At 37.9% G+C, this 24,244-nt stretch overlaps 4 protein-coding genes across 4 annotated transcripts; 1 reads left to right on the top strand and 3 right to left on the bottom strand.

Annotated features, from left to right (window-relative positions):
• The first annotated feature begins 7 nt into the window (after positions 1-7).
• BDCG_03295 (uncharacterized protein) lies at positions 8-2,864 on the top strand. Its single transcript, XM_045418893.1, has 3 exons — positions 8-1,534; positions 1,626-1,925; positions 2,038-2,864. Exons 1-3 carry the CDS (start codon positions 1,296-1,298, stop codon positions 2,480-2,482), a joined length of 984 nt encoding a protein of 327 aa, XP_045275363.1. The 5' UTR covers positions 8-1,295; the 3' UTR covers positions 2,483-2,864.
• Positions 2,865-3,874: 1,010 nt separating this feature from the next.
• BDCG_03294 (Cu2+-exporting ATPase) lies at positions 3,875-7,528 on the bottom strand (the record flags this gene model as incomplete). Its single annotated transcript, XM_045418892.1, has 1 exon — positions 3,875-7,528. One exon carries the CDS (start codon positions 7,526-7,528, stop codon positions 3,875-3,877), a length of 3,654 nt encoding a protein of 1,217 aa, XP_045275362.1.
• Positions 7,529-7,800: 272 nt separating this feature from the next.
• BDCG_03293 (uncharacterized protein) lies at positions 7,801-8,117 on the bottom strand (the record flags this gene model as incomplete). The annotated part of the gene is made up of 2 exons (XM_045418891.1): positions 7,801-7,973; positions 8,045-8,117. 2 exons carry the CDS (start codon positions 8,115-8,117, stop codon positions 7,801-7,803), a joined length of 246 nt encoding a protein of 81 aa, XP_045275361.1.
• Positions 8,118-20,512: 12,395 nt separating this feature from the next.
• Positions 20,513-20,746, bottom strand: BDCG_16719 (uncharacterized protein; the record flags this gene model as incomplete). The annotated part of the gene is made up of 1 exon (XM_045425914.1): positions 20,513-20,746. One exon carries the CDS (start codon positions 20,744-20,746, stop codon positions 20,513-20,515), a length of 234 nt encoding a protein of 77 aa, XP_045280379.1.
• Between the last annotated feature and the right edge of the window lie 3,498 nt (positions 20,747-24,244).

The raw sequence follows: 24,244 nt of genomic DNA, 5'->3' as shown, positions 1-24,244 counted from the left end.
GTAAATGTTTTGATCGCCTGCAAGCTACGTTCTGGATGTTTTCCTGATTTGATAGGTTGAAACCTCCTATGGTTGCGCATTTTCAAATGCCATATTCCGCACAGGCATTGCACAGAATAGGATATGTTGTCTGCTCAAAATATCCACAGCAGGATATCCAGATTATCCGTGAGGGGATATTCCACTGCTATTTGAACTACCGGAATCGATCGAAGCGCCAGCAACTCCAACCGTACAGTATGTACGGAGTATGTCAGATAACTACTAGCTTAGCACACAAGGAACAAAGAACAATAATGAGAACAAACACTCCAGCATCCGGGCCCAAGCTCCCGCCCTCAAGTATGCGCCGTCGCCGGTTGCGATTTTGTGATGAGAGATTGAACAACCGGGGTACATTCATGCATGATTCAAGCAACTGGTTCTTCTTCATTGAAGCCCATTTCCACAACTGATCAATCACACGCTGTCTTCTCTGAATTGCGCTGCAATGGGCGCTGGACACCACTGGGTAGCGTGTGATGGCATGCAGCAAGATCCCCGTCTGAGATCTGTCATTGGCCACCGGCTTGAATCGTCACACCCAGCGCTAGGCTGAGCGCCGGCTCTCCTTCGCTGCAAGGCCTGGACACGGTGGTGGGTGGGTGCATCTCTCCCACCCACTCATGGGGCCCAGCGGCAGCTTGTCGCTCAGCACCAGTCTGACAATCCGGCCTCCCTGGCCTTCCTACCATGGCCTGCAGGGTTGATCGGATGCACTTTTGTGGTGCCCTGGGTGGTGGGGAGTCCATCATTCGTCCGTCCTGTCCCCTCATACAGCGAGTTTGCCTTGGCGAGCAACATGACCCCGGCAGACATCTCCCTCCAACTGCGGGCGAGGGATTGGAGCGAGTAGCTCTGCATGCCCGCCGGAGTTGAAGAAGTACCTAAATACACATATGCGCTCAACTCTTTTCACTGGCATTCTTCCTGTCCCACCCTACCATCCTCTCTTCCATCTTCTCTTCTCCCTCCTCTTTCTTCGACCTGTTGCTCAGCCTGTCCGTGCATCAACACTGGCGACAACAATAATTGAGATGACCCTCCTGCCAGCAGGCCTGGCCTGAAGAGAACAGATAACTACTCGTCTCTCATACTCTACGCTGCATCCATACTAAACAGTTAATAGCGGGTTGGTTTCGATCCATCCTAATATCTGGCATTTGCTTTGGGCCCTATCTTCTTAGACCCTCGCCCAATCGCCGCCCCAATACTCCATCCATCTATCCCCCGATTCTCCATACACGAGAAACACAATGTTGTGGTATCTGCCCCGGAAATATCGGCCGCCCATCCTATTCAAGATCTTGCTCGGCATCGAACTTCCCATAACCATTGCAGTCCTCACCCTGTTCGGCATCGCATCACCAGATCTATATCGAACGAAACTGTGGGAAGATGGAGCTAAGAATGGCTTCAATAGCGGCCCAGAGGACATGATTTACGCCTTTGCAAACTACCGCCCATATTCTACACCCAAGCCTTGGAGTCAATTGTACGTCTACCATTCCTCAAGTTTACCCATCACTAGGGCAAACTTCTTAGTCCATGTTTTGAATATTGCGGCTCTAACCGTCGAATTACAGCATTACGCACTTCAACCTTGTCATATCGGTGTTGAGTATGTTTTTCATGCTCGTCAAAGCACCTATGTTCATCTTGAATGTCTTCTACCCGCCATTCTCTGTGATTGTGCATACAACATTGACCGCGCTTTACGCGGTTTCAATTGCATACCAAGCTTCCCCTGACATGACCGATCCGGAACGCCCGCAACCAGGCGCACCTTGGTATCTCACCAAAAACTGCAACGTCGCTAAAAGCCCGTCCAATGTTGGCTATTGCCAGCAAGCAAAAGGGTCATTTGCTTGCACTGTGTTGATGTTGTACGCCACCCCCTACTCGCTGAGTCAAAAATAGAAGTGCCCTCTTCAAATGAGACATGGGGAGTAGTCATGCCCAAAACAATATGCCCACTAACACCAACATTTTTCTCAGCGCACTCTTCCTCGTCCACACCGTCTACGCTGTCTACTCCTGTCTCCCCACCGAGGAAATCCACGAAAAGCAAAGACAACGCCTGGCACGGCGCAGGGAACTCGAAGACCTAAAGAGTCTCAAGTCGCCCATCTACCCCATGCACGCACCCATGACTCCCGGCAGCACTGCTTTCCCCCCAATGACACCGCGCACCCAAGCTTTCAACCGTCTAGGCGGAACCACAGACCTGCCTCTGCGAAACCATTTCCTGCCCCCCGACATGCCGAACGGTGGCCACGCGAAGAATTTCAGCATGCCGTCGCCCCCACATAGTCCCACGCCGCCGCAGATGAGCGGATCGACAACAAATGGCACGCCCCCGCCAAATGGAAGTGCAAGTGCAGAAGGCCAGAGCCAGGCGACGGTGTATTTCCCCCCGCCGCCAAAGAAGGCGAGTAAATGAGGGGAGGATGGGGGTCAAAAGTGTACTTGTTTTCGAGAGAGGAAATTTGGAATGGGATACGGGGGCTAGGCTAGGTCGAAAGATCATTGCGCTGGAATATAAATAAGCCTCTAGGATTTGTTCGTTGGATCTCCAGACTGTCTGTCCCTCTTTGTCTTGGTACTGTATGAGAAAGGAGGTTTTTGAGCGGCGTGATATATATATCCTTTCCCCTTGGAAGTTTCCTTTCATTCTACCTTATTCTACTAGGCGATTTTTTCAGGTCTTATTTTATCTACATAGTAATTACTCAACTTTATCCTTGGTACGTTGTTTTTGAAACTATATATTTAGTACCACACAATATGTCTGGCTACGTAGGTAGATAAAATAAATTCACTATCTTCTAGGTATCTATCCTAAATACCCTCCCCTACTGCAAAAAGGTATTGGTGGGAGAGAGAGGGGGTGATCTGAAGTTCAATTCTTCCTATATCGGGGAAGTGTTCCTGAAGTCCGCCTGTCGATGTATGGCTCCGCGTGTCCTCACACACACCTACCTCCACGATTGAACGGAAATGGAATAATGGCACTGAAGTAAAAACCAAATCCGCACTCCTTTGGCAATTAAAGACAATATTAAATATAGATTATCGGGTTGATACAAACCACTACGTTACTTGGCTCTCTAGCTAAATACTTTGAGAGTTTATCAACTAGCGAATATCAGACCTTCAATAAGGGGATTGTTATATTTGCAAGATTATCTACGCATAGCATAACCTTATGAAAATCTTGCCTAATTGGGTGGGGGGAATGCGGAAAAATGAAAAATGAGACAGTTATATTGGAAGCTATGGAAAAATGAAAAATAATGCTTTACATGTCTTGCGTTATTTTGGCAACAAATGCAGAAATGTCGATGTGGAAAAAAAAAAAAAAAAAAGGAAAGAAAAAGAAAAAGAGAGAGAGAGAGAGAGAGAGAGAGAGAAATAAGAATAAAAGAATATAAAAGAATATAAAAAGGAAAGGAAAGGAAAGGAAATAATGGAAAATGGATCAAGCTAGATAGAGTGTAGAAAGCGAGAAGGGTATTTGTGTCTGGATATATATGTACGGGAAGAAAGGGAAGAAAAATAAGCGGAATAATAATAGCAACTACCCAAACGTATACATATATAACAATAAGAGAGGATAGCAAAGGGTTCTCAATGTTTTTGAGGAAAAGGGTTTTTTACACGATCAGGAAAAAGAAAAATCTGGGGGCGATGTAAGATAGAAAATACAGCCGAACAGCTGAGAAAATACCCAGAATCATAGAAGAAGGGGTAAAGAGACACGCACGCCGATACTTCCGGCTAAAAAAAGGACAAACCGAGCCAAAACAGAAAGGAAAAACAAAGGAAAAACGCACTATACAGAGACAGGCTCTACAGTCCTCAAAGGAACATAGCCCTCATCGTCAGTAGAATTTCTCCGCTTCCTAGCAACGTTATTCACAGCATCGGAACCAAGTGTCACTAGCCACGCGAAGGTGCGTCGAACCCGACCTCTCCCGTCGTATGTAAACGGACTCTTTTTCCACCACGATCCCCGCCCACCACGGCCCAGGCCGCTACTATCAATTAGACCTAGCTCAGCCTCACGCTCCAGCTTCTGAACATCGAGCCAACTGGGCCGTTTCCAGAGTTTCAAGAGCAGACTGCTAACAACGACACTGACGCTTGATGCGGCCATTGCGGCGCCTGCAGCCATGGGATGTAATGATATTCCGCCAAATGGGAGGAAGAGGCCCATGGCAAAAGGTATGCCGACAGCGTTATACATGCAGGCCCAGAGGAGGTTGAGTTTAATGCGGCGGAAGATTGAGCGGGCCAGACACAGGCTTGCAGGGATGGAGAGGAGATCGTCGGACCGCATGAGGACAATGTCGGCTGCTTCCATGGCAACGTCTGTGCCGGATGAGAGGGCGATGCCGACAGATGCAGTAGCCAGAGCGGGGGAGTCGTTGATGCCGTCTCCCACCATGGCAACTATGGTCGAGGGACTTTCTTGGAGAGAAGCGACGATGGATTGTTTTTCGGAGGGAACGACAGAGGCATGGACTGAAGAGGCGGGAATACCAACGGCTGATGCAACGGCCAGGGCGGTGGAGAGGGAATCGCCCGTGATAAGGGAGGTGGTGAGGCCCATTCGGTGGAGAGCAGCGACGGCAGCTGCTGCCGTTGGTTTCAAAGTATCTTGAAGAGTGATTGTGCCAGCGTATTTACCGTCGATGGCAACGTGGATTAGAGTGGACCCTGCAGCGTGCTCGCTATTTTTAATGGGCCGAGTGGATATTGAGGCAGTAATTTTAGAAGTTTCGGGTTCGGGTTCAGCTGATTGTGGTACATGAACATCCCTAGAACGAAGGAATGGTGCGTTGCCCACGAGAACGCGATGTCGAACGCTACTAGCACTTGAAGTGGGTTCAACAATGGCAGAAACCCCCTTACCAACTGAGGCTTCAAAATCGGCCACGCTGCCATCGAGTGGACTGTCATCAGTTGCCCCAACTTCTGCCCTGGCCTTTGCAAGAATGGCTTTGCCAATGGGGTGTTCACTGGTCAGCTCAGCAAGCCCAACGATCAACCACCACTGGCGACGCCGCCAGTCATTGGAGGACCATGTTGAGTCCATTTTAATCTCCGACACGCTCATTTTGCCCATCGTTAAGGTTCCTGTTTTGTCGAACACAACATGGGTTACTTTGGTCGCTGCTTCCAGGGCTGCCCCGCCTTTGACCAATATGCCATGTTCGGCACCGACTCCTGTACCTACCATAACCGCTGTGGGCGTGCTAAGGCCAAGAGCACAGGGACAGGCGAAAACAACAACCGATATGCAAAGTTTCAAGCAGACCATGAATGTTCCACCGCTATTTTCGGCAAGGAAGATTTTAGGTGGATTTGGAAGAATGTGACTAAGAATCATCCATCCAAAAAAGGTAATAAGCCCAAGAGTGATAATGGCTGGAACAAAGTAGCCAGCCACTATATCCGCCATTCTCTGGATAGGGGCACGACTGGTCTGTGCATCTTGAACCAATTTGACTATCTGGCTCAATTGGGTATCTCGACCGGCTCTCGTAACCCGGAAATCAACCCAACCAGTGCCATTGACAGTGCCAGCCATGACCTGTGAAGACTTGATTTTACGAATGGGAACAGCCTCACCAGTAATCATACCCTCGTCTATATAACTCTCTCCTCGAATAACGACCCCATCCGCTGGAACCTTATCGCCGGGACGGAGGCAGACGACATCACCAACCTGGATTAGTTCCGTAGGGATCGTCTTCTGGCTGGTAGAAACTGCAGTAGTAGTGTTCTTGTCCTTTTCAGTCACAGAACCCCAGCCCTCAGCAAGCTTTTCGGCTGCTATGGGATCATCGTATATAGTTGCCATAGAGGGAGCGAGGGACATCAAACGAGATAGCGCACGAGATGTTTGGCCTTTTGCTCGATTTTCCAGCCACCGGCCGAGGGTAATAAATGTAATAAGCATAGTGCTGGTTTCAAACACGGTCATCGGCCGAGAATGGGGTTTGAAGAATATCGAGACTAACATTGCAAGGACACTGAAAAAGAATGCGGCAGAGGTACCAAGCATGACAAGAACATCCATTGTTGGGGCGCCGTGTTTGAGGGATTTGAATGACGAAATATAAAACCGCTTTCCAATGCCAAATTGAACAGGAATGGTAAGAAGCAGGCAGATGATTTCTCCGGAAAATAAGCCAGGAATGAGCTCGAATTTTCCGATATCGATTGCCGGAATATACATCGGAACAAGCATACTAATCACCATCACGGGAACTGCAAAAGAAAAAGAGAACCAAAATGCCCTCCGCCACTCATGGATTTCCTTTGTTTTGGCGAGGGATTCGAGTTGAGCATTGCTATCGTCGGACTCTGCCAAGAGGGCGTTGTATCCTGCCCGTTCAACAAGCTCAACTAATTGTCGTATCCCCACTTTGGACGGGGTATAGCTGATTAAAGCACGAGAATTAGACGGCTTAACATCAGCGGCCAAAACACCGTCGACTGCTCTGAGCGCATCCTCCAGATCTATAGCCGCCGTTGAGCCAGCCAGGCCGAAGATATTTAGCGCTAATGATGCTGATGTGTGTGATTGAAATGAGTCGTCCTCCCGGGAAGAGATGATGCGCACGTCAAAACCGGCATTTTCGATTAGTTCGGCAATTGCTGCAGCATGTAGGACTGAAGGGTCATGAACCGCAACTGCACGTTCAGCTAGCAGGCTGACATTGAAGCGAACCAGCCCAGGTTGGTCTTTGAGGGCATTTTCGACAGCAGAAGTACATGCCCCACAAGTCATGCCTTCAATAGACATGGTTGTAGTTACATGGTTCGATCTTTTTCTAGACGCGGACTTCCCTCGTGACGAAGATGAGTTTAGCTGTCGGGTAACGGTTTCCAGGACTTCAGCATCAAATCCACAGTCTTCGACGATTTCAGCGATCTGCTCAGGAGATATCACAAATATATCGTGTTCCACAACGGCGCGTTCGGATAGTAAGGACACTGTTACGGAAATGACGCCAGGTTTATCAGCTAATCCTCCTTCCACTGCGGATGTACACGCCCCGCAAGTCATTCCTCCCACTTTGAGCGTTGTAGTCGAAACGGATGGTGTACTAGGGGTGGATTCGAGTAAATCATTCCCTCCATCGTACTCTTCCTCTACCTGAGGTATTTCTCGTGGCATATCAGTGGCCAAGATTGAGCAGTCAAAACCCCGATCCTCTATCATCTCCGCGACCTTTTCCGCTGAGAGAATGGTCGGATCATGGTGTACTACTGCCCGACCCATGATCAAGCTGACAGACACAGTTCCTGCGCCTTCGACGCCTTTAAAGGCAGCCTCAACAGCAGAAGTACATGCGCCACAAGTCATTCCATCAACTTTGAGAGTTGTGGTGGCCATATGCGCAGGGGATCGTGAGCCCCCAGGCGCCGGATCGAGATCCTCTCCTTGCAAAAGCGGAGCGGAAGACGACGCCATGGTAAAGCAATAATATCCAATGAGAAGATAATTCCGTGAGGCGTGTAGACTTATCAATGGAGAAAACTAACTAAATCATCTCGACGACGGGATCTAGAAGTTTGTGGGATATTCCGCTGACGAACAGGGAACACGGGGGTGGTGGTAGGTAGTAGAGGAGGCTGAGGGGCTGCGGGTTTCACATTCAGCAGTATGTGACACAAGGCGAGTTGTCTTTATTATTTACGTTCTGGTTGTAACGTTAACCCTGGAAAATAAATTAGCAAGAGCCATCAGCGCGCGATAAGAAGGCCAGCTTCCTGAGGTCCTGAGGACTCGTGTGAGGCAGCGTGATGTGCGAGGTGGGATGTGGTGGAGCGGGTGAGATGGCCGGGAGAGAGGAGATCTGGCCGTCCGTCGTCCTGGCCCTGGGGAAGTTCGGAGGTGGAGAACGAACTGAAATTATCTGAAATTATTTGCCCTTGCTAAGCCTTCCAGACTAGGAATCGTCGATGCTTATTGGCTAGAATCGCTTACAAAGCCGGCAACCCTTCTCCGGGGCCTTGAAGACGCAATACTCCAGAACGGGTTTAGCGCTGCCAGTGGACATATTTCTACGGTTCGGAGATGTGGAAACATAAAGTCGCTTCCAAACGCTAGTAATTTAAAAGTGGTAAGAGAGAATACCATCCCTCCTGAAACTGTTTAGAGGTGATTTCGCGGTCTGCTGACGCCTGTTGTGCCTATTGCTCAGCTGGCTGGGCACCATTGAGTGCCTATTCTTTAGGACCTAAGCCTCTAAACATTGAAGATGCGGGCCGGCACAATTTGAATCCAGTACTGGAGTTTCAATATAACATTTCTACGGAGGTGGAACATACGCAGTAAGTCCTTTGTCAGGAAAAAGAGGTTATTGTTGGGGGTCCCGCGGTTGGTCGGCCCTTCTACCAGCAGGCGCTGGTGGTGATTGAGCTCTTTTGCCCCAGTAGCCTACAGGTTATGAGACCGTTGAGCGTGAGCCCCGCTGTGGTCAACATGCATGGGTTCAATCTCAGAATGGACTTAAAAAATTCCTAACAAATACCCTTGAACATTTTAACAGTGCCAAGAGACATCCCAGGAGTGTGCCCTAGAAGTCCCATTAAGTCCTAGAACTGAGTGGTCCAGTCCATTATTAAAAAGAAGCCATTGTGAGAAGGTCACTGAAGAGAGTCACTGAGGGAAAGTATTGTACTCTGTGATAGCTAGACTGGCCGCTGAGACCATGAATTTCATGTTTGGTCTCATTTGGTCTGATCTCATACATTTCTTAACATGAATCCCGCTGGGACTAATCATTAAATAAACATGCAAAGTGACTATATATCAGATCTCAAAATGAAATCATGACTTGAAAAAAATGAGAAAGTGATCTCATTTGATCTCATTTAGTCTCATTCTTGGCATAAAGTTACTATTTATAGACATTTTAAGGTTTTTTTTAGACTATTTTTAATTTTTTAAAAAGTAACACTTTTTGATAACACTCAAATAAGATTTAAAGTCATTTAAAGCAATAAAAATAATTTAAATTGAGAAGTGAAAATCATGATCTCATTTGAAAAATGTGATAAGAGTAGACAGTAAGTTTCACTGAGACAGTATGAAACTACTATCTAATGTTAGAACTGTGTAATGAAATCTGTCAAATTGACAATGAAACTATCAAAAATTCTGATTCTGATCTCAGACACGGTCACACGGTCAGTCTAGTGATAGCTGATCCGAGAGAGAGTGTTAAGAGTCCCGCGGTTGATCGGCCCTTCTACCAGCAGGCGCTGGTGATGATTGAGCTCTTTTACCTCAGTAGTCTATAGTTATACACTACTGAACGCCACCAACATCGTATTACTACAATATTTCTCATTATTATCAGCTTACTACAATGCTCATCTAATACTCACTTATGCTAGCTCTCTTGACTCATACATATATTTTACTATAAATAGCTTCATCTTTTATATGAAATAGATATATGAGATAGTGTACAGATAATATAACAAGCAGATCTTGATACAAATAAGATTTATATGTCTTCAACATATTCATCTGTGACACTCAATCTGACAGTTATAAGCCTGATAAGCAGCATCTGAAGAGAAGCATGATACATCACAATCTCAATTCTTATTTGAATTTGACAACAATCATTTGAACTGAGATGATTGATTCTCATTTGTATACAGTTCAATCTACTTAACTGTTATACCTGATTTCTGATAAGCAGCATCTGAAGAGAAGCGCGATACACTGATCTTAATTCTCATTTGAACTGATAACAATCATTTGAACTGAGATGATTATTCCTCATTCATATACAGTTCAAAATACTTAACTGTTATATCATACACTGATCTTAATTCTCATTCAAACTGATAACTATTATTTGAACTGAGATGATAGATTCTCACTTGTATACATTCTGATATAATTAACTGTTATACACTCTGAATTCTGATCATATCTATTCAAAATACTTGACTGATATGACAGACAAGACAATGTCTAGTGCAACTGTACATCTTAGTGTTTCTGAAGATTGAAAACTTTGATATAAGTATATACTAGAATATGCAAAGAACAAGAAGATATCAGACTTCATCAATCTTGATAAACTTAATATCTTCTCTGAACTAGAAGAATCTCTGAAACCTGAGTGTTTAGAAGAAGTCATCACAGAGGTCAAGATAGTATATGACATTAAGATCACTGTGTGAAAAATCAAATATATAAAATATGAAAAAATGAATGAAGATATGACAAAGATACAAGATATTATATGAAGAACAGTGAATGTCACAGAGCTATGACATGTACACAGTGAGAATGATAATATGAAGAAGATTATTCATTCATTAAGAGATTGTCTCTCACTCACAACTGCAGACTATCAAGATAATATGAGAACCTGATATCATGATCTCTGCAAAGCACTGAAAAACAGAGGTATAGAGAAGTGATTAAATGACTGATCACTTATCAAAGATAATATCAAAGAGATGAATATAGCTGAACAGTTCAACTTGAAGAAAGACTTCTTAAATATGAATCTAGCTATTGATACAGAATATGTACAAGTATGAGTAAAGAATATCTGATGTGATAAAGATGTCATATCTTTGATAGAGTTAGTTAAGAACTTCAAGAAATGATATAGAGAAATGAGTATTCTCAAAGAAGATAAATCTATGAACTTCACTACTCTTAATGAAAGATCAGTGACATTCAGAAACTGCATCTACGGAGCTCATTATTAATACGCTCAGTGCTACTATCTCAATTCATCAAGAAAGTCACCTGAATGAAAGAAAAACAGAGAGAAGAGAACTCAGATCAATCAAGCTCTTAAGAATTAAGAATTGAAGAGATGTATTGATCATGCAATATCTAGAGATTTATTCACAAATACAGATATGATAGATGTTAATGAAGCAGTTCTAGAAGAAATGATTCTGAAGTAATTAGTTTCTCAATCTATTAATTATTAATCTATTGATCATCAATCTATTGATCATTAATCTATTAATCATCAATCTATCAATTATCAATCTATTGATCATCAATCTATCAATCAGCAAATCTGAAAAATATTAATAAACTCTTCATATTCTCACTTCTATCTCTGAAACTTCTGAATCTTTGATACTGATGTGAAACAGTATATATGCAATAATCGAACACATTTTCTATTCTTTACACCTGTGAATGAGAATGTGAAAGTCTATACAGGTGATTCCAGCACTAAAGTTGAAGGTTATGAAACTGTTAGAACTATCATGATAAATGAAGCAGAAAAGCAGTTCAATGTCAAACTCATTAACACAGCTTACATTCTGAATTTTCATATAAATATCATCACATGGAAACTGTGTTTTCATATAGAAGACATCTATTATAATGAAAAAGACTTCAGATTGTGAAAACATGCAGATAATACAATCTTTGCATATATTGAAGTATTTAAGAGGTTGCTAGTTACAGAATATAGTAATATAACTGTTTTCTTAACTATATCAGAAAAATTCACTACTGAAGCTGATGCAGCTATCTCATCACACACATCTAACATCACTATATCTGAAAAAATGAAATCTTCAAATTCTTCAACTTCTACAAATCATTCTTCTTTCAACCTGGTAATACACACAAAACCTTCTCAAAAACCTAAGATCTCTATAGCTACTCAGTCTACATAGTATAAGAGATTAGAACATTCATCAAAAATCATCATTCAAAAGCTTGCAAATGATGCAACTGGTGTTTAAATCACTAATCTAGAAGATGCTGCAGATGAGCTTATCACTGAGCTTTGTAAACTCTGTTATCTATCTAATGTAAAAAATCAAATATCTAGATGTCTTTATGTTAGATCTCAAATATCATTTGAACGCCTACACACAGATATCACACATGACTCTACACAGTGCTATAATGATAAGTGTTATCTCATACATTTCATGTGTGATTATCTATGTTTTCATATAGCTATAACAGCTATCTGAAAATCAGAAATCTGAAAAGCTCTTAAGCAAGCTATCAATTGAATTAAATGTCAATTCAACTGTACTACAAAGATCATTTATATTGACAATGATACTGCAATTAAGAAAGCAGATGATTTCACAAATTGAGTGAATAATGAAGGTCTAGAGGTGTAAGAAATCCTGCTCCTCGCGGATTCTTTACTTCTATTCCTATCTCTCGTGTAATCAATAGGGCTAGCGGCCCTTGACTACACACAACTATATAGACTGAAGTTCATGAATACTATTCACAACTCAGCTTGAATGCTATTATATATTTAATCTCTACATTTTATCTTTCTACTGTGAATACTTCTAGTAGTTAACAGTATATATCATGTCAAGCTGTAAACATCTGAATAATCATCTGTGAGCACTTATTCTTACATTTCAAGCTCAGTCAGTCAGCAATCACCTGTTATGACTGAAAGAACTAGAAACTTATATACTCTCATCTCTGTGAACTCTACTGCAGACACTCAGAAGCAGTAATCTGAATCATGAATAACTTCTGTAAAAGAAGTCTCAGAGAACTTATCAATCACTCACAGAACATCATTCTCTGCATCTCAGACAGAGAAATTCTCTGAACTCATGAATAAATCAATCTCAGTGAAGAACATTCTTGAGCATCTTCTACAGAACTAAGCTATTTTTCTATAAGAAATGCTTACTGTCTACAAACACTCTCAAACTGAGTCTCTAGACATGATCTTCAGAGACATCTATGAACTGAAAAGAAACTTTCTTAAGTTATAATCACTTAAGATTACTTATTGAATCACAATCTATAAAAGCTTTTGCAAGTTTGTATTTGAAATTGACTTACAAGCTCAGCTGTGTGATATAAAAGATGAAGAAGCTGTCATCTATACAATGACAGGCCTCTATTACACTGAAGTCAAGAACTGACTGAATTATCTAGAAAATGATCATGAGAGATTCTGATAATCTGTTCTCAAAATCTATCTAAAGAATAAGTTGAGAGACTCTGTGAGCTGAACAGAGAATATCTGAGCTGTGATCATCAATATTAGAAAAAGAGATAAGAAATCTGATGAAGACTACTCATAGTGTTTCATGAAATTATGATATGAATTGAGATCTGTGAAAACAGAGCTCTGAAACAAGACCTGAATGATGATATTTATAAAGAGACTGAATAAAGACATGCAGAACAAGCTTATTAAGTAAGACTCTAAGTTCTTAACTCTGAAGAAACTGATGACTCTTATTCATTACTTACAGATCACTGTGAGAGTCACAGACTTGTGAAGAGTAGATCATTGACTGACTCTGTAAGAGTCAGAACAACAGAGAACAGATTTGCTAAGAAAAGATAATAAGATATAGAGAGATTCATGTCTGACTGCTGAGCAGAGAGAAAGAGCTTCATAAGCTTCTATAAACAGAGTGTATAACAGAGAGATCAAGAAAAAGAGACTCTGCTTCATCTATTCTAAATCAGAATATCTTCATATAAACTGTCTGAATAAATTAAAATAGAAATTTGAGAAGTTATGAACAGAGTCAGTAACAGTCTTCTTAAGAATCTTGAAGCTGACATCTGAATCTGTTACTTCTTCAATGAAAATACTTGCTTATAGAGAGAGACTGTACTGTGATACTGCTACTCTGCAAGTATGAGAAGCATTGATGAACTCAGAATTCTAGGTCACTGTGATGTCTCTAAAGCTCACAGAGTAAATGAGCTAAAAGATAAAGACTGAGAACCTACTCTTATAACAAGCAGAGTGAGAGAACTCAGACCTGAGAGCTGAGAGACTTACAAGAGTTATCTTTGAATTACAAGATCTCTCTGAAATCTGAAGAAGATTTGTGAAAACTGTGATTATCATGAATATCACAGATGACATGTATTTAAGACTTGTATAGCTTTAAAGACACAATCTGCACATAGCTGTCTGCAAGTCAGATTTATACTTTCAATCAGTGTTGACAGACTCACTTATGAAGATAGAAGCAGTTGATACTGCAGAGTTGATTAGAGAAGACAAGCTCATCTATATAATAACTTTATAAGTGTCTGAGAACCTTATGATCATGAAAACTGAGCTTCAGATATCAGAGAAATACTGAGATCTTGCAGAGATGTTCAGCTCAGTTAAGACAGCTGAGCTTTCTTCTCACTGTGAGAAGAATCTGATAATAGATTTGATAGAAGAGCAGAAACTCTTCTAAGAATTAATCTATAAGCTCTCTCATCATGAGACAGAGGTCTTGCAGATCTATATAAAGAAGAATCTGAAGAATGACTTCATCTGATCTTCACAGGCCTCTGCAGAAGTCTCTGTGATGTTTATAAAGAAGAAGAATAAAGATCTCAGATTGTGTGTAGACTACTGTGATCTGAACTTCAAGATAATAAAGAGTTGCTATCTTCTATCTCTGATTGAGAATGTGATCAATTGTCTCACAGAAGCTGTTATATTCATACAACTGAATATGATTAATACATATACACAGCTGTGAATACAGTCTGAGAATGAATGAAAAACTGTCTTTAGAACTGCACTGAGATTGTTTGAATATCTAGTGATGTCTTTTAATCTGACTAATACTTCTGCAGCATTTCAGTCTTTTATTAATAAAACACTTCATGCATATCTGAATGTCTTTGTGATAATATATCTGAATAATGTAATGATGTACTCTGTGAAGAAGAAAGAACACACTGAGTATATGCAAAGTATGTTAAAAGCCTTAGATGAGACAGAACTATATATTAAGCTTATAAAGTGCAACTTCAGTGTCTGCTGAATTAATTTTCTAGAATATATAATCACTGCAGATGATATTCAGATGAAATCTTTACAGATTAAGACTATTCTATCATAACTGAAGCTAACTAGTATTCATAAGATTCAGATCTTTCTGAGCTTTGTGAATTTCTATAGACAGTTTATCTTTGTATTTATGAGAATCTTCTTGACTCTTACAGATATACTGAAGAGTGAAAATAAGAAGAAGTCATTCTATGAACAGAGAATGAAAAGATTGTTGAGAAGAGAGAACTGTGAGAACTTTCTTATCTCAGAAGCTTACAGAGTCTTTACAAGATTAAAACAGATATTTATAGATACAGTGATACTGTTTTACTTTGATTTCTTACTCTTAATCAGATTGAAGACAGATGTCTTTTTCTTTGTGATTTCAGAAATAGTCTTGCAACTACAGTTAAATGAGAACTGAGTTTCAGTGATCTTTTTCTTACAGAAGATACAATCTGCAGAGATCAACTATGACATTCATGATTAGAAGCTTCTCATGATAGTGAAATTCTTTCATCACTGACATCACTACTTTAAGAACCTTGTGACAGTAATTACTGTTAGAACTGATTATAACAGCTTATAACAGTTTACTTCAATCAAGAAACTCTTATAATAACAGGTTTGCTGAGCTCAGAGACTGAGTGAGTTCTGATTCAAGATAGAATATATCAAGAAAACTAAGAACTCAGTGAACAGACCCTCTCACAGATCAGACTATATTAAGAAGATCAGAGTGACAGATACAGAGAGACTAGAGAAGATAGAAAAGCTTTATAAAATGCTCAGACTGAGTGTTGTGAAGAGATTAACTGAAGAGTCTCTCAATTTCTCATAAGAGAAGAGAAGAGAGAGAGAAAAGAAGTCTGTGTAACTACTCTCTGTGACACTGAGAGTTAACACTCTGAGAATCTCTGTGAGAATTCTTGAAGAGAGTATCTATAATCTGAAGAGTTTGCAGACTTTGAGAAGTGCTGTGAAAGACCTGATATAAGAAGAAACAGAGTATAAGTCTTTGTAAGATCTTCTATTCAGATTGTCTAAACTACAACTGAAGAATAAATATACTCAGTATATTTAGAAACTGCTCACAGCAGAGATCAATCCTGCAGAAATAAAGAGTTAAAGAAACTTAAATAATCTCTTGTGAAGAGAGAGCTGAATTTATGTACTTATGAATAAGTTTCTATGTGTAGAACTCATTAAAAGGCATCATGACTCTTCTCTAGCAGATTATTTTACAGACACTAGAACTCATGAGTTGCTTGTAAGAAAATACTTCTGACTGAAGATATGAGAACTTGTGAAGAAGATAGTGAATTCTTATACTATTTGTCAGAGTTTGTGAGTAGTGTGATTCAGATTATATGAAGAACTTACTTCTCTACTCATTCTGTAGAAACCTTGAGAACAGCTAGAAATAAATACTCTTATAAGTCTCTCTGAAAGTAAGAACATATATGATACCTACTTTGACAGTGTGCTGATAATAGTGAATTACTTTATCAAGATAACACACTTTATACTCACTTACAAGAACTTAAAGTCAAAGAATTTGACTCACATCTTCATTCATAATATAATTCAGTTGCATGAATTGTCTGTGAATATTATCTCAGATAGAGAATTAATCTTTATAGAAGAGTTCTGATCTGATCTGATAACTATACTGAAGATCTTATAAGATTTAAGCATGACTTTTTATTAACAGACAGATGATCAGACAGAATATCTGATAAGTATATTAAAACAGTATCTGCAGTGCTTTGTCAATTATAATCAGAATAACTGAGTGTATTAATTATCACTTATAGAGTTCATATACAACAACTCAAAGCATGTCAGTATAGATAAAACTCTCTTTAAGATGCTCACTGAGACTTATCTGTGAATAATCTTGATGAATCTGTGAGAGTACACTATAGAGTGTGATGATGCTTGTGAACAGACTGAGAGAATTCAGAAGATTCAGAAGAAAGTCTGTGAATTCTTGAGAAAGACTCAAGAGTATCAGAAGAGATACTATGACTTCAAGTATATTATAAAGAGTTTCAAGAAAGATAATAGAGTCTGACTAAGTCTAGAAAATATTATTATATAGAGATCTAGTAAGAAGCTGAATCTCTTGCAGACAGAGTCTTGTAAGATTATGAAGAAAGTTAGTTTATAATTCTATAGATTGAAACTATCATCTGAGTTACAGATATATAATATTTTTCATGTCTCTTTACTTCATAAATATAAGAAATTCTCAGAAGAGAACTCTGTGACTCATCACTCTATTCATGAAGCACTAGAGAGTGAAAGAGAATATCAGATTAAAGAGATTATTAACTCAGAGAAGTAAGATTACAAGCTCTGATTCAAGATTCAGTGATAAGAGTATTCTGATAAGATTAGACTGGCCGCCGGGACCATGAATTTCACATTTAGTCTCATTTGGTCTGGTTCTATACATTTCTTGGCGTGAGTCCCACCAGGACCAAGCCTCAAAAAAATCTGAAAATGGACCATTTCTGAGAGAAATGGTGTGAAAAATGACCAGATTTAATTCAAGAACAGTGAAATGAGAGTAATTTTTCAGGATAAACTGTGAAAGATGATCATTCTTTCAAAATCAGAATGAGACTGGAACTGAAGGTCAAAATCAGTCTCATTCAGTTCATTCAGTGATTGCTTATATAATCAGAATTTGATAACAATTATTGATAACACTCATGAAACAACTAAATACATTCTTGTGCAAGTTTATTCTTCACTTTCTCATGAAAACTACACTCCTCTGATATACTGTGATCAGAGGTATTAAACTGTCTGATAATTCCATGTTTTACAATCATGAGTTTCTTGATTGTTTCTCCTTGTAATTGTCCTCAATGATAGTGACAAATATCTTGACTTGAGTTGAACTTTCACTCCATTCCCACCCCTGTCAATGGAATTGTCAGAATATCATGTGTCATCAGTGCAACAGTTGAATATGTACTCTCAACAATTTTTCATAACTCTAGAATTGATTTGACACATAAATTTATCAGATCATCTTAAAGATAGCAGTCAAATTCAGTTTTACAAGCATGTAGTTTTGCCTGATTTTCAGTTGCAATCAATGTATGCAAGTTCTGTTTCAAAGTTAGTATTATAGTTCTATGTGATATGAAGTGTTATCAAAGATTATTACTTACTAGAGAATTGTATTTCACTGTCTTCACATCTCAAACATCTGCTCATTCAAATCTCTGATAGTTGACATTGTAGTAGTCTTGAGCTAATTTGATATATGAGTCTCATTCCTTCTCTGTCCAATCTTGAGAAGTGTAGATGTTAACTTGATGAGAGGGATCTAGTAGAGCTGCTACAGCATAGTACTCTGCAAAAGATTGTTTCATTTTGCTGTAGTAATATGCCAGTTTATCTCTTGCAGCAACAATAGCCTGTACTATAGCATCATCTCAGACTGAATTTCTTTTTGAGTGATTCAACTGCTTCTTAAGATGAGTAAATAAACTGTTATACACTCATCAGGCTGACTGCAGCATTGATGTATGAGTGATTGAGACTGTCTTTATTATCTTATAAAACTGAAACAGTAAATCAATCACATATTTCAACTGAGTTCACTTCATATCAGAAAGTTTCAATATCTGAATCTTTTTCTAATCAGAGTGTTGCACTTAATGATCAATTGTCTGATGCAATCAAAGAGTCTGAACAGTCATCTCATATGTTGAACTTCATCATATTCTAACATCCTGTATCATATTCAGTGATGTGACTGATTTGTTTGTTTATTGAATATTATGAAATTGTTATTATTGTTTAGAAGAGATACAAATTGTATTAGCAATGTTTTGAATCTATAATATTTAAATTATTAGTCAATCTATTCAAAATTAACAGTAGTGTTATCAAAAAGCATTATCAAAAAGCAATATTAAAAAGTGTTATTAAAAAACATTATCTTTTGCAAAGTGAATGCAAAAGTTACTTGAGTAATCACTTTCATCTCATTCTCATCCCAAGAACCAGTCATCTCATTATTCTTCATCTCAATGTTAAGATTCTTTATCAGTGTTTGCATCACAAGTTGAACCACATGAGCAATGCAGAGAATATGACCTTGTTTATTATTTCATGAATGCAAAGCCAATTTTTGCTCCAAGCTCTTCATCATAGTGTAGTTATTTGCAGCATTGTCAGTTGTAATTGCAAGAAGACTGAGACTAATATCTCAATAGTCATTTTTAATCACAGTCATTAATATCTCTGTCATATAATCTCCAGTATGACTACTGATCAATGATTCAAATTCAATTAATGTCTCTTGATAAGTCCAGTTCTCATCAATGTAATAACATGTAACTCTTATAAATGCAAGATTGTTTGTACTAGTTCATGCATTCACTGTGAGAGACACTCTTCAATGATTCTTCAACTCTGATTCTAGATATTGTATATTGACTTTGTAGTGTATCTCAAGGTTGGACTGAAGACAGAATCAATGTGAAATATGAAGATTTGAATTAAGCATTTGAAGAAGTGTTCAGAATTCAGGGTTTTCAATTGATTGAAGAGAAAGATTCAGAGATATACACATGCAAAGTAATTATTCACAGAAGTTATCAGATAAGAGTTGTGAAATCAGAGTACTGGTACAGAGTTGTTTTCACATGATTTCCTTCAAATTAGAAAGTTAGTGTTATCAAAAATTGTTACCTGATAGAGCAACTTATCAGCTCAGTAGTAATTTTCTGATTATTTTTCTTTTGTTATCTGCATTCTGATGACTTCAGATGTCAGGAAATTTCTTCAGAGTCATGACCAGTTTATAATGAATGTTTCTGAATGAAGTTGCAGTGATTGTAGCAGAGAGATAACTCTTCAGTAATCTGCAATACAATCTGTTGATAATTATTTCATAGTTCATCTCAATATTTGTGTTGAGTTTTTCATAAATTTTGTGACCTGGAATCAGATGTGAAGAATGAAGTAGTCATTTATCATGATTGAAAGAGAGCATTCTGTATTGAATTGTAAATAATATAGACTTTGTGATTCACAGTAATTTCTTGAAGAGTTTGTGAATCTTCAATAGAAGTAAAAGAAGTGAAAGAAGTGAATTCAGAAGATATGATAATAATTTAAGAAAGATAATAATTTATTTTCAATAACTGATCACTGATGTGTGTAAGAAGAATTAATATAAGAGAAAATAATCTTGTTTCTTAGCTTAGTTATAATTTTAGTACTAACTCAGATTGAATATCATCAATGTATAAAAGTAAACAAACAATCTTGATTAATCTCTGTCATATTTCTTGAAATATATTAATATTGTGAAAAAGAGTGTTACTAAATTGCATTATCAGATAATATCATTAAAAATATATTAATATTGTGAATATCAATGTTGAAAAAATGTTGATACTTATATATTATAGTGATTTGTGAATCATGATAGTTAAATATATATATATATATATATATTGTTCCTGACTTGATTACAACTTGTACAATAATTTTTAAAAACTCAAAATTAATTTCAATTATTAATAATTATGAACTTACAACTAACTAATATAAAAAGAAAAAAACCTTTTCTACTCATCATCTTTCTTCTCTTTCTCATTCTTCTTATCATTCTTCACAATTCATTTCTCATTCTTCTTCTTCTTCTTCTTCTTCTTCTCATCTGAGGTGATAATCATCTCAAAATCTCTCTCTGCTGCCTTCTCAGAGAAGGGTTCCCACTGCTCCCTCTCAGCCAGGTCAATCTGCACCTCAAAATCCCGCATTTTCTGATCTGCTGCCTCGGGTTCCACCCCAGCAGCAAGCAGATTGACATGCTCAGAGAGCAGGGCTGCCTTCTCAATATTCTGAATCATGAAGCACATTCAAGACCTGAACAAGGCCTCAATTCCCTTCTTCTCTGCCAGCTCCTGCTAATCAATTAGAGAATAGAAGCATTATCAAAAATTATTATCTCTCAATAAATAAAAAACTTACCAGTTTTGACTTCTTTATCTCTCACTTCAATATCTTCTCAATCTTCTTCTGCTGTTACTTATTTATAGTAACACTCTTCTTCTCTCTCTCTCTCTTCATCTTGACCTCAAATCATTCTCAGAACTTCTTCTGATTTCATCACTGCTGTATAAGGCTCTTCACTGTCTTCTTCTTCAATCTCTCACAGGCAGTGCCATTCACATTATTTCTATACTTAGTTCAGTCTAAATCTATCAGAAGTATTACTTAAAATTATTATCATTCTGCTCTCTTACAGAGCCTCTTCAAGGTATTATAATGTGTCTTGTGATCTGTCTTCTCTCACTTGAATGTCTTCTTCTCCTCTCTCTTCAATCTGTGACAGTGCTCACGCGCCTTGATGATCTGCAGAACCACAGAATATTTGAAGAGAGATAACATAATTGATTTCAGTGAGTATTGAAGAGAGATGAAGGCAGAAGAGACAGCCAGAAATGATATGATAATAATGATAATAATGATGATGATAATAATGATGATAATAATAATAATGATGATAATGATAGTAATGATGATGATAGTGATGATAATGATAATAATGATAATAATAATAATGATGATGAAAGAAGAAGTGCATTGAAATATATTACTGACTTATCAAATATAAAGAGACTCAAAGAAAATATTAACAGCTTTCAGCAATGTATAGAAACAGCTACAGTATTGCATAGCAATATCATCTTCATTCAATACATGCACTGTTGATATTCTTTATATACAGTTATTATATAATCTGTATCAGAGATACATGCAGAAAACAGATCTTTGTTGCTAGAACAAATGATTGCAGCAATTCTCTGTTTTTATATTATAAAGATAAGTTATTCTCATTTCTTTCTTCTCTCTTTTCTCTTCTTCAATCAATCACTAATTTCAAGCTGGTATGAAAACTATTAAAACACTCTCAGAAACTCTCAAATTGAAGAGTATAGACTAATCAAATTTCAAATACAGAAGAAATCAAATTATCTCCTACAGATTTAATTATTCATTCTCTCTCAAATAAAACAGCAGTTGTGTCCCCCTCCTCCTTCTCAATCAAATGAAACATGGCCCGTGAAAAGCGAGTACCACGCCAGGCCATAATGGCCAACACAGCCCCAGTATGCAGGGCTGCATATGCGCAGTGTGTGCTGGACTGAGAGACTGTGTGAGTTGCAAACCAGCAGCAGCATCTCAGAGAGAGCTGTGTGACATGGGAAAGCTGCAACTCTCAGTCACATGTGCAGAGAATGAATCATCACAGTAAGTGCATGTGCATTGAAGTAATGCTTTTTGATAACACTCAGTCTCTGATATGATGAAAATAGAGTCTCTCTGTGAGATTCATTTCTATCAGAAGTCTGAAAATCTTATATTTCTCAAGATCATCTTCACATGACTTGTCTGTGAAATCAATGAGAGAAATCATCAATTTCAGTGTTCTGTTCTTGATGCTATTCAAGTGACAGCAGAGTTCACCCTAGTCACACTTTTTAAGTATATGTTTTCTAATTATTCATATTTATATAGATATATACTGATTATTTGTTAAGTGATATTAAGACAATGACTCATTGTGGCCATGTTACTCTCACTGTGAGAGATACACAGTTGATAATGAATATTACAAAGACTCTGAGAAGTGAGTATTTTGAGAATGCTGCAGCTCTGTGATCTTGATTTTTTTTTGTTTTTATTTTTTGTTTTTTTCTTTTTCTTTTCTTTTTTTTTTTATTTTTCTTTCTCTTTCTGTCTCTTTTTTTCTTTCTCTTCTTTTTTTCTTTCTCTTTTTTTTTTTTTTTTTTTTTTTTATTGTGATTTTTTCTTGTTATTTTATTATTTATTTTTTTATTATTTTTTGTATTGTATATTTTTTTTTTAATTAAAATGATATTGATTATGATCTGTGTTCAGAAAAGTAATAATATTTGATAACACTCTCTGTTGAATTTTCAACAAATGAGCACTATGTTATGATATTATATAAGTGAGAAATGATTTCATGGTCTTATTTAGTGTCATTTTCAATAATGAGATCAGAATGAAAATGTGACTAAGAATTCAAACATATTCTTTATCTGAGACTAGATTTTTATTTGAAAAGTGAATCTGGAATCTTTAATATTTGAAATAACAGGATTTGGAATCAATGTGATGAACACAAACTATGACCAGAAGTAATGCTTTTAGGCAACGTGACAACTGTAAAGTTTGATCCTGGTTTCAGACACGGTCACACGGTCAGTCTAGATAAGATAAATGAGTTCACTTGAGAATTATCTGAGTAGATAAGATATCTGTAGAAGCTGAGACATGACTTTCATACTGTAAATTCTGATAAGTCAGAATAATACAGTCTTTACTAAGAATCTGATTATGATAAAGATATTAACACTATTATTTATGAATTCTAGTCTATAAGATAATAAGTTTCTACTGAGATGAACAGTCTGCAGTGTATATAAGAAAAGAAGAAATCATATTCTTATTAAAGTTAAAAAATAAGAAAATAAACAGAACTGTGAATACAATTTAGAGATTAACAAAGAAAAAACAAAGAAAATTCACATTTATATTATTAATATCTATAACACTTAAATTCCTTACAACTATCAATTTCTTTCTTCAAAGAAGCAGAGAGTATTATACTTATAATACAGACAATTATTACATTTGATGTAAAGACTGCTAGAAATACACAGACTTCAGAGAAGCTGAACATCAGAGTATATATAGTTGTAACAGAGTCTTAAGAGCTGGCTATCTGTGTGTATGACTAGATATCTCTTATAAAGCTGAGTTCACTCTCTCAGTTATACTGAAGTATTCAGCTCAGAAATAATTAAGATATGAAGAGAAGACTTATCTGCTCAGACTAACTTCTATCATGAATTCATAGTATTTACATTGTCTTAATTATCTGAATTTTGCAGATATCTGAGAACTTATCTCTCATTAACAATGAAATTGTGAAAATGCACTGCAGTGTGAGAATCATTGATAGAGAATCTAGACATATTTATATATATCTGATTAGAGATTGTGTAAGCAGAAAGAGAGTGATTATAGATCTGCAGAGCTATAGAAGACACTGATAATATCAGAAGCTTTGTAAGAACTGTTAGCTAGAATCTGTAAGAAATTACTTATAAGAAGACTTACAGTAAAGAGAGAGACTGCACTACTTAAAGTCAGAAGCTGGTCTGAAGAAGAGATAAAGTGAGCTGCTGATCTGAAGATCAGATATGATGACAGGGCTGAGAAGAGTGAAAATGTGATTATAAACAGCAGTATTTCTGCTTTATTAACTGATAAAAAGCAATTAGAGAAGTTACAGAGATACTTATAAGAAGTTC

Source organism: Blastomyces dermatitidis, assembly GCF_000003525.1.
Source record: "Blastomyces dermatitidis ER-3 genomic scaffold supercont1.3, whole genome shotgun sequence".
NCBI lineage: Eukaryota > Fungi > Ascomycota > Eurotiomycetes > Onygenales > Ajellomycetaceae > Blastomyces > Blastomyces dermatitidis.
Note: the sequence above shows the minus strand (reverse complement) of the source record. Positions and strands in the feature narration are given on the sequence as shown.